The 14,374-nt window shown below is 37.6% G+C and overlaps 1 protein-coding gene across 2 annotated transcripts; it reads left to right on the forward strand.

The window, feature by feature from the left end:
- Positions 1-318: 318 nt before the first annotated feature.
- Positions 319-7,703, forward strand: asb13.L (ankyrin repeat and SOCS box containing 13 L homeolog). Of its 2 annotated transcripts, NM_001122887.1 has the most exon segments (8): positions 319-426; positions 2,753-2,922; positions 2,925-2,933; positions 3,119-3,269; positions 3,572-3,706; positions 4,659-4,850; positions 5,400-5,564; positions 7,088-7,627. In NM_001122887.1, coding segments are annotated over 7 exon segments (852 nt in total). In that variant the 5' UTR covers positions 319-359; the 3' UTR covers positions 5,528-5,564; positions 7,088-7,627.
- The last annotated feature ends 6,671 nt before the right edge of the window (positions 7,704-14,374 follow it).

A 14,374-nucleotide genomic window follows, 5' to 3' on the forward strand; every position in this document is an offset into this window, starting at 1 on the left:
CATTACGGCAAGAAAAAACTTTGGCTGGTTTCCAAAGTAAAAACCAGCCAAAAAAGTAGCCCAAATCCGTACCTTGGCTAGTTTGTAGTTTCAAAACCCACCTGAGCTTTAAATTAGTAGCCCAATTTGACTGGAAACCAGCCAACCTGGCAATTGGCAACCCTTGGACTACACATTGCGATCTGTAGGCAAAGAGCCGCTCGTCTACTAGTTTCAAAACTACATGTCCCAGCAAACCTTGCGATGAAGGCAGAATGTGCGTGTGCATTTGACGTACGTAAACGTCAAACCGCTGCTGCGGTCATACCATCCTTACCGCATTGAGAATGTGACACGTTCCCGGAAAGAGAGCTGTTGTTATGGAAACAGAGGCAGTGCCAATCATCGCCTCGGTGGCTCTTCGGGGCCCTCTCATCGGGGACATTGGTATGAACCTGCAGGTTCTGATCAGCGTATATACTTGTGGCAATATCACTTCAGTTTGCTTCAAGTGTTTATTTAGGAGTTGTACTTCTCTGTTTCGAACCAGAGTGTTACATCTGCTTAACGTTATTCCATGCTTATGTTTATTTGACTGGGGCATGATGATGGTAACGTAAAACGTATAGTCTTCCCTAGGCGTGTCCTCTGTATTACGTGTGTGTGCTTCTTGTGTTTAACCCGTACCATAGGTTTCCTTCACTCCTTCCTTCATGGACGTATCGAGAAGACATTTCTTCCACATATTTAAAGTTACTAATCATTGAATATGTCTGTCTGTAAGGTTTAGATCTATTTGGACAATTTGTACTATTTAATATGATGCTGTCACTGTTTCTAAATAAAAGACAGGTTGCACAATCATGTGCCTGTGGTCAATGCGGAACATTGAGTTACTGCTGCACCAGCCTGTGGAACAGGAATTCACAACCAGCATTTAACATGGCATTGAGATCAGAACATTTCACCCCCTCACTGTCCCAATTTTGTTAAAAAATAAATTATTTTCATTTGCATAGTATTAATTGTATTGCCTGCCACAACATGCCAATGATATGCCAATAAAATTGAAAGAGATTGAGAGAGAGGTAGCTGTACTCAGGACCGCCATCAGAAATCACAGGGCCCCATACGACAACGTTTCCTGGGCTGCGCCCACTGCAAGCCACACTTACAGTCCGCCCTCCCCACCCCACAGGTCCGCCCCCCACCACACAGTAAAAAAACAAAAAAAATATTGGTGGCTAGGGTTCCCACATGTTAATAAAAAAATAAAAAGATATTGGTTGTCAGGGCCCCCCATAAAATAACATTTGTGGCAAGGCCCCCCCATTAAAAAATATTGGTGGTCAGGCCCCCCCCCCATATTATAAGAAAATTGGTGGCCAGGGCCCCTTAAAAGTCCATGCCTTCCCGAAGTCAGCAGTTCTCAAAGATGGGGGGCCCGGCTAATCAAGTAAGTGTGGCGTGGCTTGGCCCCCCTTACCCTCGGGCCCCCTACAACTCTCCCCCCTGTCCCCCCCTGATGGCTGCCCTGGCTGTACTGGCCCCCATGTGTGAGCCAATAAGCTACTGATTTGGTCTGGGGTGGTACCTAATGTATACAGGTATCTGTACAGAAGTGCTGGGTTGGGCAAGGGTTTGGATTTAAAAGAAAATCTATTTTAATATATCTGTATTATGTATTTCAAAAATATAATGTTGCACTCAGGTTTACATTTTCAACAAATATCTCATGTGTTTATTAGTCAATATTTTGAGAGATGTCTTACTGAGGACAAAACATTAGGTGCCAACTTGACCACACCAGACCAAATCAGTATCTTATTGGCCCATGCATGGGGGGGGTCAGTACAGCTACCACATATGTAATGAAATTAGGGCAAAAGAGAACCATAAAATGTTTTGTTTCCTTGTTTGTGTGAAGAAAGTTATGTGATTTTTTAGATTTACTGCACTTGGATTCCAAATCCTGCTGGAAAAGGCAGAATCTTGCCTGAATCCCAGAGTGAATCCTGGATTTGGCGCATCTCTAATATATATATATATATATATATATATATATATATATATATATATAGATATATATATATATATAATTTATTTATTTTTTTTCTTTACAGCATGGCAGGGTTCTAAGGATCCAATAAGAAATTTCAGTCCTGATGTTAACTGTATATTTATTCATATATGTGCTTACTTTCTCCATATTAATCACTTATTTGCATTTGTTAATTTAACTGTAAACTGGACGAAAATAATTGGTGATTAGTTGATAAGGGTCCTCCATAATATCCGCTTTTTGGCTCACAGGACAAATGGGAAAATACTGTAGTATTGCCTATGCATGTGTATTAGTGATGTGCAGGTTGAGAAAAACTCAACCCGCATCCTAACCTCTGCAAATAGACCTTCCCCACCAATGACATCACAAAAGGGGCGGAGTGGGGTGAGCGCATGGGTATAAAAGAGAGTTCAAGAAGCCAGCGACCCACAAAGTGTGTGTTGAGGTCAGCCCAAACCCACAAGACCTGCGGGTAAACAAATGTGTTCATTTGTTGGCAGTTAATATAATCTGCAACAATATCAATACAATATATTGTTTTCAGGGCTTTTATGAACACAGTGTTCTGTTTTTGTACACAGTGTTTCATCATTTGCATCCACTCTCTTATATCAGCATTCACCTTTGCAACCATAAATAAAGTTTATGTTTGCTTCACAAACAGATTTCAGTTATGTGGACCTATTTATGTGTGACTGTTGCATTTAGGAAATTGGCATTCTAGAACACCAGTACATGATGCTTCTAGACACGGCAATACTTCGCAGCTCAGAGAGCTGATTGACAGCGGGGTCTGTGTGAACCTGGTTACTGTGGATTCAATAACACCTCTTCATGAAGCTTGCCTACATGGACATATCCAGTGTGTGAAGTTGCTGCTGGTGCTCAGGTTTGTTAATTTACAGAAACAATTAAAATAATGATGCGAAGAAATGAATGGAAAATAAAACCTCAACAGTAGAATTTGATGAATTGCTTAAGGTCGCTAAGTACAAATATGTTAAACTTATGGTTTGATCCAAGTGCCATTTTTATTTAGTCCTGTCATCAGATGCATTTGTTGTGTTTATCTAGGTGGATGCTAGAAATATTGATGGAAGCACTCCCCTGTGTGATGCCTCTGCAGCAGGTAGTCTGGAATGTGTGAAGTTTCTCTTAGACAATGGTGCCAAAGTGAACCCTCCACTTTTTACTGCTTCACCCCTCCATGAAGCTTGCATGAGTGGTAAGCACCATAGATTTCTTTAAAAACTGAGATTGTTCCTTACACATAAATAAATTACTTTTATATGTAGTTAACCCTAGATGTTGGTTAAAACATGTTACTTATTGTTTTGTATTTTGCTGGTTCATTCTATAGAAGATTTCAGCTTCATTGAATAAAAGCACTTTATGGTGTGTTATTAAATACAATATATTTAGTATACCTCCTTTGAAAATGTCACAATGTAAATATTCTGTCTTACCATTTTTTTTTTTTAAATAATGGGAATTTGATTTCTAGGTGGCTTATGATTTGTTTTCCAGGAAAATCAGAATGTGTAAAGTTATTGATAGAAGTAGGAGCAAACCTTGAAGCTCATGATTGCCACTTTGGAACACCCTTACATGTAGCGTGCGCCAGAGAGCATTTGGACTGTGCAAAGGCCTTACTTCATGCAGGTATGTGGAATACTGTAAGTGATTTATCAGAGGTTGAACTGGTAATTTCTAAATGTTTTCCTAGTATTTTGACTTGCATCCTATTGAAAACTTTCCTGACTGTATTTTACTCAGTAGCTTGATATCACACAGGTGCTTTTTTTCCCTGTGGGCTACAAAACACTCAGTGTGGCATTGCATTTATTGAGAGTACACCAGGTTAAAGCAATTGAATATATTTTTCTGTGGGCATAAATGTGGCGCAGTTGCCAAGAAAGAACAACAATTGCAGTGATATTTATGTAGTGCAAGTCTATGAAATTATTTTGATCAATAAAACTGTAAACTCTGAATATACTAAATGCTGGAGTTTCGGCCAAAAAACCTTGGCAGTTTCTGTAATTTAACCTAAATGGGCTTTTGGAACAAAGAAAAACTTAAGCAGCTTTTGGGTCCCAATGTTTTTCTTCTTTTCAAAAGCCGGTATGGGTAAAATCAGGCGCGTTTCTGCCATGAGGCAAGGTGAGCCGCTCCTGGTAACTTTAAGAGCCTTCAGCGATTTTAAGGTAAGAGCAATGGGCATGGGCGGTATTTCGAACACCGCCTCAGGCGGCTTTACAGACTGAAACGTGACTGTGTAAAATTATGGAAATTGCTGAGGTTTTTCCAAAATGGTGTGTGAGTTAAATAGGCCCCCTACTGTGCTGCTACTCCCAGGTCCCCTTAACTTGGAGTCTAAATCGACACTGTGTATCCAAGGGCGTAACTATAGAGAAAGCAGACTGCAGGGGGCCCAGGAGGTATAGGGGCCCCATGAGTCCCTAATTCATATATATTTTCAATAAATACTGTTATAACAAGTCAACCTCTAGACATTTTTGATGCCTCAAAAATAAGCAATTTCTAGTTACACCACTGTGTGTGTCTCTTAATTATTTTTGTCAATAAGTTTCTCAGATCCATTTTCTTTTAGGAGCAAATGTGAATGCAGCAAAGCTCCATGAAACTGCACTTCACCATGCAGCAAAGGTGAAAAATACAGATCTTGTCAAGATGTTAGTTGAATTTGGAGGAAATGTTTATGCCAGAGACAATAGGGGAAAGAAACCCACGGATTATACCTGGCCAAACAGTCCTACTGCCAAATGTTTTGAATACTATGAAAGTGAGTAATGTATAGTAATAGTATTATGGTTTGAATTACAGATATGCATATACATACATTTATAAGACAAAACACAGTTATATTTTATGTTCGGTTCAATTTAGCAGGACAGGTATAGGATCTGTTATCCAGAATGTTCAGGACCTGGTGTATTCCTGATAAGGGATCTTTCCGTAATTTGGATACCATACCTTAAGTCTGCTAAAAATCATTAACCATTAAATAACCCTAATATGGTTGTTATGCCACCAATATGAATTCATACAGCTAAGTTGGGATCAAGTACAAGGTACAGTTTAATTTTTTACAGAGAAAAGGGAAATTGCTTTTAAAAATTAGAATTATTTGCTTAAAATGGAGTCTATGGGAGATGGCCTTCCCGTAATTCAGTGCTTTTTGGATAACAGGTTTCTGGATAACAGATCCTATACCTGTATTTTAAACGTTTGCTTGAGTAACCTTACATATTAAATGGCCTGACAAGAACATTTTTATGTGTGCCTAAAATGTTGCACAGAATAGTAATTTTAAATGTAATTTCATTTACAGAGACACCCAGGAGCCTTTATCAGCTCTGCAGGCTTAACCTCAGAAAAACACTTGGGCAAAGAGCTGTGGAAAAGATTCTCAAATTAAATATCCCCACAAGACTTAAGCAATATTTAACATATAATTGACTCTAATAGTCGCTTTGGAAGATTCTCATCAGTATAGGTATGGCATTTACATTATATATCCAAATTGTTCACTATGTACAGCACTGCTGTCCAACCGGAGGCCTGTAGCTCCAGGCTGTCTAAGTGTTCCATATATTTATTTTTATTATGTTATTATTTTAATACATTTTGGACAGAGGCTTTTAACTTTTAGTATGATGTAGAGAGTGATATTCTGAGACAATTTGCAATTGGTTTTCATTTTTTATTATTTCTGTTTTTTTAATTATTTAGCTTTTTATTCAGTAGCTCTCCAGTCTGCAATTTCAGTAATCTAGTTGCTAGGGTCTAAATTACCCTAGCAACTATGCATTGATTTGAAAAAGTGGCTGAAATATGAGTAGAAGAGGGTCTGAATAGAAAGATAAGTAATAAAAAGTAGCAATAACCATTAATGTATAGAGTTACAGAGCATTTTTTAGATGGGGATCAGTGACCCCCCATTTGAAAGCTGGAAAGAGTCAGAAGAAAACAACAAATGATTAAAAAAAACTATAAAAAATAAATTGAAAAGTTGCTTAGAATTGGTCATTCTATGACATACTAAAAGTTAACTTAAAGGTGAACCACCCCTTTAACTAACTGTAGAAGTCTTAGGCATAACAGTGAATATTCATGTTTCTACTGAGGCACAGCACATAGTTACATAGTTAAATTGGGTTGAAAAAGAAAAAAGTCCATCAGGTTCAACCCCTCCAAATGAAAACCAGCATCCATACACACACACACATAAATCATATATACCCATATTTATACTAACTATAGAATTTAGTATAAAAATAGCCTTGGATATTGTCTATCCAAGAAATCATCCAAGCCCCTCTTAAAGGCATTAACTGAATCAGCCATCACAACATCACCCGGCAGTGCATTCCACAACCTCACTGTCCTGACTGTGAAGAACCCCCTACGTTGCTTTAAATGAAAGTTCTTTTCTTCTAGTCTAAAGGGGTGGCCTCTGGTACAGTGATCCACTTTATGGGTAAAAAGGTCCCCTGCTATTTGTCTATAATGTACTTGGGCAGAGCTTATATCTGTCAAACCGGAATTTTAAATAAGGATCAGTGTAGATTCATTACTTATATGTCAAATATATATGTGCAGATGTGTAAAATGCAATACTCTAAAAGAAGTCAACCTGATTCAAAACATTCCAATTATTCCCAACAGCAGGGGAGGAGATTTCAAGTGTTTGTCACCCAAGCACTGCCACTTCTCAGAAGGTGGAAGGGACAAGACATTCTGAACCACACCCCACATAATGTCAACAGCAGGCAATTTTGGCTAGGAAACACACTGCAATAGATCTTTTTCTGTGGCCACAGTGCATGCATCCTTTGGGACATAGGAGTATTGTATGAGCATCCACTCCATAGGTATCACAGAAGATGTTACTATCTGGTGATATTTGCCCGAGCAGTAGTGACAGTGCCATTAGGTGGTGTCCCTCTAAACTTAGCAGACAATATTACAGTAAAGTGTAACTTGTGAGTTGTTGTGATTTTTATTTTTACTGTCTAGATGAAGATCCTGAGGACTGGCATGTTAAATCACCAGAGGACTTGGGGTCTTCCTTTTGAATCTAAATGATGTATGTACTGTAAAAAGAAAAACATTTATATGGAAGATGTATGATGTTTCCAGCATACCTAAATATGTGTCCCTTCGGATTTTGCTTCATTGTTGAGATGTGTATTAATAATTTGTTTTAAAAATTATTTATTCAAATAAATGTCTGTGGATGAAATATGTTGCTTTCTATAATAGAAAAGTTTATCTTTTTTTAGTGGCCTGGTAAACATGAGCCTGGGAGCTACGAATTAATTTATCGGTAAATGTTTCTGCACATTGAGTCACCATTTGTTCTAACCCCTTAGTAGTTATGCAACTGAAAAAGCATTTAAGTGAATAATACCAACTGAATTGCAATGTTTCTTGTAGGCTTAGTAGTAACACATTTAGTAAAGCATAAACCCCTCAGATACACGAGTAATATGCTACCTTTAAAAGCTGTATACCCACACCTGCCAATCATATTTCTAATAAAATCGACTTTGTGTATATAATTGGAAGTTAACATTTGTGTTGTGCTGGTGTGTGTGAGCAGTGTTTGAGTCAATAAAAATGTTACTTCCTATTCTCCTAGTCCAAATTATAATTACTCATATTAACCTAATGTATGAATCAAAATGAATCAGTGCTGTGATTCCTTGTATTATACAGTACATGGAAACGTGTGATTTATGAGGTGTATTGCAAGTAAGAAAAACTATTATTTTTCAAACATTTTAAGGAGAAACAAGAAAAGTGTTATCTTCTAAAAGTTATTATAATATGTTATAGTACTGATGAAAAAGGTAGAAATAGCATTTGGCAACAAGAGCAGAAACCTTTATACATACTGTATATATAAAGGGTAGGTATGTGTCTGGTGCCTCCCAAGCTTTGCGCCCTAGGCACGTGACTTTTCTGCCTACCCCTAGTTCCTGCCTTGATAGGGACATCTGACAGCGCACACATATACCAAATATCAGAAATTGTTTGAACTATATTTAAAAAATTGGTGCCATGTGCCCTGGTGTAAGTTATGGTTGCACAACAGTGTTTTTGTAGGTTGCCAGTCTGCTGTTATACGTTATTTATAAGAGAAAAAGAGAGAATCAATTCATCTTCACTATATAAATAAGGCTCATATTAAAGAATATTTACCTGTCAAAAATTATCTTGTTCTTTCACAAATATGCCAAGCTTAGAAAACGTATGCTAGTGCCCAATAGATGTTTGCTGTACAGGTATGGGATCCGTTATCTAGAAACCCGTTATCCAGAAAGTTCAGAATTATGGAAAGGCTAATTCTTTCTCCCATAGACTCCATTTTATCCAAATAATCCAAATTTTTAAAAATTGTTTTCTTTTTCTCTGTGATAACAAAACAGTACCTTGTACATGAATTAAACTAAGATATAATTAATCCTTATTGGAAGCCGAACCAGCCTATTGGGTTTATTTAATGTTTACATGATTTTCTAGTTGACTTATTGTATGAAGATCCAAATTATGGAAAGATCCATTATCCAGAAAGCCTCAGGTCCCGAGTATAGGTCCCATACCTGTAGAATCTGGGAAAATAATTATTTTCCTTCAGTATACCTGCAAACAGTGATGCAGTACTTTTCAGTCATTCACACAAATCCCTGCCCTAGTTAAGTGTACAATCTAATTTTCCTTTCACAGACTCTTAAATATAAGCTTGTTTGGATAGGGCCCTCTTTACCTCTGTGTTTGTAAGTCAATATTTTCAGTGTATTTACCTGTTTATTGTGCAGCATTGCAGAACATGTTGGAGCTTTAAGAACATAATATGTAATAATAATGTAAACATGTTTCTGAACTGTATGAGGAATCAACACCAACTGGGGAAAACCACACAAACAATGGGTGAACATACATATCCTAATCCTATCCTTTACTGGGCCAAAATACTTTGGAGGGTCACATCCAGCATGCGGGCCTCTAGTTGGACAGCCTTGGCTAACCCAAGACACCAGAGCTAAGAGACAGTACTTCTAATAACAAAGCTCCTGTGCGTCAACATAGACCTTAATTTTAATCTTCCAAAATGTCCAATTGTGTAAACTTATTGTAAACCAATTTGTAACCATGCAAACATAGTATGTTGTAAGCTTTAAGGTGCAGTATGTTTATTAATAATCATGCCAAAAGAACATGATTCACTTGTACAGAATGTACAAACCAGACACGACAAATAAAAATGAGCAGGTGAGTAGTAGCAAAGATACTGACATATTTACCATGTGTAGTGCTTTCAAACTAAGTTTCAAACTAACGTTTGTTTTTTTGCGAACTAAACTATTTTAATAAAGTTAGTCAATTTTTGCATTCTGATATATGTTTAAAAGAAAATGTGTTTTGCATATAGCGAAACCCTCAATTTGACATAAGGTTCAGATATTAGAGACCACTGCACGTTTTCTGGTAAAAAGATGAACTGTTCCACCTGTATTTCTCCTCAAACCCTGTTTATACATTTCATATACATACAGTTGCTTTCCTGTGTTGTCAGATGCTACTTCTGCTAAACTTGCCATTTTCTCATTGTCCCTGCTATGCATTGATATATTACATATTTTTACTACCTATCTTACTGTTCCACCACTTGCACTCATTTTATAAATGATAAATCAGCACTAATTATGCCTGTGGAGCTTAAAAGTGAAATGCAAAGATGGGAGAAAAAAATTATAACTTACTAAATAGCCTTAAAAAAAGATATATTTTTTTGCATAATTACAAAATTGCAAACTTCTTTAATGCATAGAGGCTGTACTTTAAATAACAGAATTATATAGAAAATAAACTATTAGCAACAGCAAACAACACAAGACCGCTATATTTCCATTACACTTATAAGCTTCTGGTCACTTAACACAATAATGGAAAATATGGACTCTTTATGTGAAGCTTTATTCTACTAGTGAGCCATTGCTCCTGTATTTTACTATATCTTGACCTTTGTGTTAGTCACCTATTTCCAGTAAGTCCCATCCCACTTTGTATCACTAACAATTATACCAAAAGGAAGACATTTGGAATATGTTTGTGCCATTTTTCTGATTTCAAAGACCGTGTCTCATTTATAGAAATGTTTGTCTTTTATTCCTCTTGAGCATTTCCTGTCACCCTTGTTATATCTAAATATGTGCTAAAAAGTTTATTTTGACAGAACTTGTGGGGTGCTGCTTATTGGCCCATAATCTAAGAAGACAGGGGTTTGTTTGTTCCGAATTGGAAATACTCTTCACACCTCCAGAACAATAAATAGAACATGTGGTCTGAAGGGACCAGACAGGGGATATATTTATCAAAGAGTGAAATCAGAGGTCACCATGGTCCGCTAGAGTGAAATTCCGCCACTCTCCATTAATTTCTATGGGATTTTTAAAGACATTTATCAAAGAATGAACCAGTGGCTCATGAGCAACATGTTTCTCACCAACCTGTTGGACGTTGCTCCCAGTGTCCACAAAGTCAGTGGCGGAACTAGCGGGGGAGCACGGGGTGCGAGCAGGCCAGGGCCTGCACCCCCTCAGGGCCCACGCGCCACTAAACTGTAGTCCGAATTGCATACGGAGGGGGGCCCAGCTGCCCGTCATGCACCAGGGCCCGCCCCCCTCTAGTTACGTTACTACACAAAGTAGGTGCTTATTTTTGAATTCACAGCTTGGGGGACAGTTTTAGTTGTATAAAACCAGGTCTACTTCCAAATAGAGCCTCCTCTAGGGTGCCAGTCCGCATATGGGCTACCAATAGCCGATATTTGGTACCACCAAGAACTTTTTGGATGCTTGTGTTGCTCCTCAACTCTTTTTACAGTTAAATGTAACTCAAAGGTAAAAAGGGTTGTGCACATGTCAGCAGTGTAAAATGTTGGTGGTTTAATTCCTTTAACTGACCAAAGTTTTCTTCTTTTACAACGTTGCCTTCTGCTTTACATAGTTTTTTAATATCATTTTCTCTTTTACTGCTTCACCATGATTCCGTTTGTTTTCTTTTTCCACTCCATATATTCTTATTAGTAGAACAACATACAGTATGTGCAGTGTGGATTTCACATATTTTCAAAACTGTTCCTTAAAAAAGATACGGTCGCAAAATAAAAAAAGAGGGGGAGAGAACAAGACAAGTGAAATTAATGGGGTGGAAGAAAAAACATAATACAATGATAATTTTAATATTAGTCAGAGAGAGTAGATAAAAAGGGAATTGAGCCTCCAACCTTTTATACTGCTGCCACATACCTATCTCGCAAGGCTTTTCACCACTTGCAAACTGTGGCTTTCAGAGCAGTTTCTAAGGAGAGCCCATCTTCTCTAACAGGCAGTGAGTCTAGTGAGCTGGAGGCAAACTTTGTAAAAGATATTCGCTAGGTTAATTGGACACCAGTGCACATGCATACCTGACAACATTAAAGCTAGATTTGCGCCAAATGAGGAAAACAATACTCTTTTTTAAAAAATATTGCTGCCCCCCCCCCCCACAAGCAGTAGATCTAAATCTTTATCTAAAAAGATAACAGGTTATAGCTGGGGGAGGGAAATGTTTATTACTAAAGAGAGTTTCTCAGTATACTGCTGGTGTGTTTGATTTTGCTCTTTGAGATCAGAAAGTATTATGTGGCTTTAGTTTAATTTTGAAATGTTGCCCTGTTTTGAAACGAGGGCCTATAATTTCTCTAAAATTATAGAAAACCAGAAATTCTGTGGATTATTTTACCCGCAACCTGGCAAACTGACTTTTGTTAAGTGTGTGCTCCTCCATGTCTGTCTATATATATATATATATATATATATATACCTGTATATATGTGTGTCTTTTTTTTTTAAATTCATATATATCTGCATCTTATTAATTTGCTTAAACATATACTGTGATTGTTAGAAATGCGATTCATAGTTCTTGTTCTATAGTAATTTGTCCACAGAGGAAAGACTCACACATAAGCAAATCAAATAAAATGAACAGCTGAGAATTCAGTTTGTTCAGCTTTTCACAGTAACATGAGACTTACAAGTCCTAACTCCTGTTCAGAGCTCCTGTGTGTGACAAACCAGTTAGTATTCTTTGTGGTATTTTTATAGACTGAACAGACATCATTCAAAAATGAGTGTTTTGTTACTTTTATTTTTTTAATAAAAGAATGATCAAATTAATGCGTGAAGTCCAAATAGAGGTTGCACAGTGACTTTCCGTTAATGCTTCTTTCCTTGCACATGTTGCCCATCCCACACAGGCAGTCATTCATGTAAAAATGTAAAAACCACTGTGCAACAGAAAAAACATTGAGATAAAATGTCACCTTTAATAGTCCATCGTAAAACACTCCCAGTGCAACAAAAATTGGAACCTTGGATCATATGCTTTACATGTTTCGTGGCATGTCGCCGCTTCCTCAGACTTCACTTCCTGGTGATCACTTCTGAGGGAGTGTCGAAATGCCATGAAACGCGGAAGGTTCCAATTTTTGAGAGTGTATTTTATAATGGATGTATGGGATGGTGATCCAAACTACAGAAATATCATTTACCCAAAAAAACCCAAGTATTCTGGATAATAGATCTCATGCCTCTGCTATTATCTATTCTCCTCCATATTTTTAAGTTCCCCCATGGTCAATTATCATCCCATCTAGATAAACCTGTCCCTTTTTTCTTCATTCTTTTCAACCTCATTCTTTTCACCCTTCATTACAACTGACTAACTTACCAGTTATCGTACATCAAGGCTGTACAACTGAAAACCAGATGACAGATGCAGGCCTCTAAGAAATATATGTGGACTCTAGTGTTCATTGTCAGTTGCCCCCGATCATGTACTATAATCACTAATCAAATCTCAAAAATAGAATGTAATACTCCGTGTCGGACTGGCCCACCAGGATACCAGGAAAACTCCCAGTGGGCCCAGGTGTCTGTGGGCCCTTGTGCTGCTAAACATTTGGCCTATTTCATGGCCATTCCATATTTCTTTAAGAACAAAGAGGCTAAATAGATGGAATAATAGATTATAGTGTGTCAAGAATAGAGACTAGGAGAATAGAGGTTGAGTGAGGAGAAGAAGAATAATAGTACTGAGAGTGGGTCCCTGGTCTAAGGTTTTTGGTTGAGCCCCTGGTGTCCCAGTCCGACACTGGTAATACTCTAGATCAGTGATCCCCAACCAGTAGCTCGTGAGCAACATGTTGCTCTCCAACCCCTTGGATGTTGCTCCCAGTGGCCTCAAAGCAGGTGATTATTTTTGAATTTCAGTCTTGGAGGCAAGTTTTGGTTGCATAAAAACCAGGTGTACTGCCAAACAGAGCCTCAATGTAGGTTGACAATCCACATAGGGGCTACCAAATGGCCAATCACAGCCCTTATTTGGCACCCCAAGAACATTTTTCATGCTAGTGTTGCTCCCCAACGCATTTTACTTCTGAATGTTGCTCACAGGTTCAAAAGGTTGGGGAGCCCTGCTCTAGATCAGGGGTTCCCAGCTTTTTTTTAACCATGAGCCACATTAAAATGTAAAAATATTTGTGGAGCAACACAAGCATGCAAAAAGTTCCTGGGGGTGCCAAATAAGTGCTGTGATTGGCTGTTGGTAGGCCATATGTGGATTGGCAGCCTACAGGAGGCTCTGTTTGGCATTACTCAAGGTTTTTACTTGTTGGGGACCACTGCTCTAGATTATAAAATATCACCAGGAGCTTTGAACAAAAAATGTGATAGAATTAATTAAAAAAACTACGATTTTTAATGGATTTGCACTTATTTTGTTTGTTACTACTTTACAACAACATATTCACAAATATTTTACTTCATTTTTTGTTAACGTTGACCCCCCTTATTTTGATAATGCTGTCAACATTTAGTATCTTTTTATTTTGATGTGCAGTGAATTTTCATGCATCCTTCCACACAGCAGAAATGTGGAGAAACACACTTAAAATGTGCATTTTTTTATCCCACATATACACAAGGCAATTTTACAGTTCATTTTGCAAATAGATACCAAAAGCACTACATTTTGATAATATAATTAGCTGTTGTAACTATGCTGTATATTTATTTTTCCATTTTGAAAATTTAAACTAGAGATAACCAGTGCTACCAAAACAGACAATTCTATTTTTATTTCTAATTCTATTTCAGGGAAATGGATTACAAGCAATGATAAACTTCAGAGGGCTTTGACAGGAAAGCAGTGTTTGCTGGTTTTATTTTCCATTCCCAAGCTTTTATCATTATA

Source organism: Xenopus laevis, chromosome 3L (genome assembly GCF_017654675.1).
Source record: "Xenopus laevis strain J_2021 chromosome 3L, Xenopus_laevis_v10.1, whole genome shotgun sequence".
NCBI classification, from domain to species: Eukaryota; Metazoa; Chordata; class Amphibia; order Anura; family Pipidae; genus Xenopus; species Xenopus laevis.

Coding starts and splice junctions, on each gene's coding strand:
- asb13.L (XM_018251191.1), top strand. CDS start 360: ATGGAAACAGAGGCAGTGCCAATCATCGCCTCGGTGGCTCTTCGGGGC. Junction 3,707..4,658: donor AAAGGCCTTACTTCATGCAG/GTATGTGGAATA, acceptor ATTTTCTTTTAG/GAGCAAATGTGAATGCAGCA. Junction 4,851..5,399: donor ATGTTTTGAATACTATGAAA/GTGAGTAATGTA, acceptor TTTCATTTACAG/AGACACCCAGGAGCCTTTAT.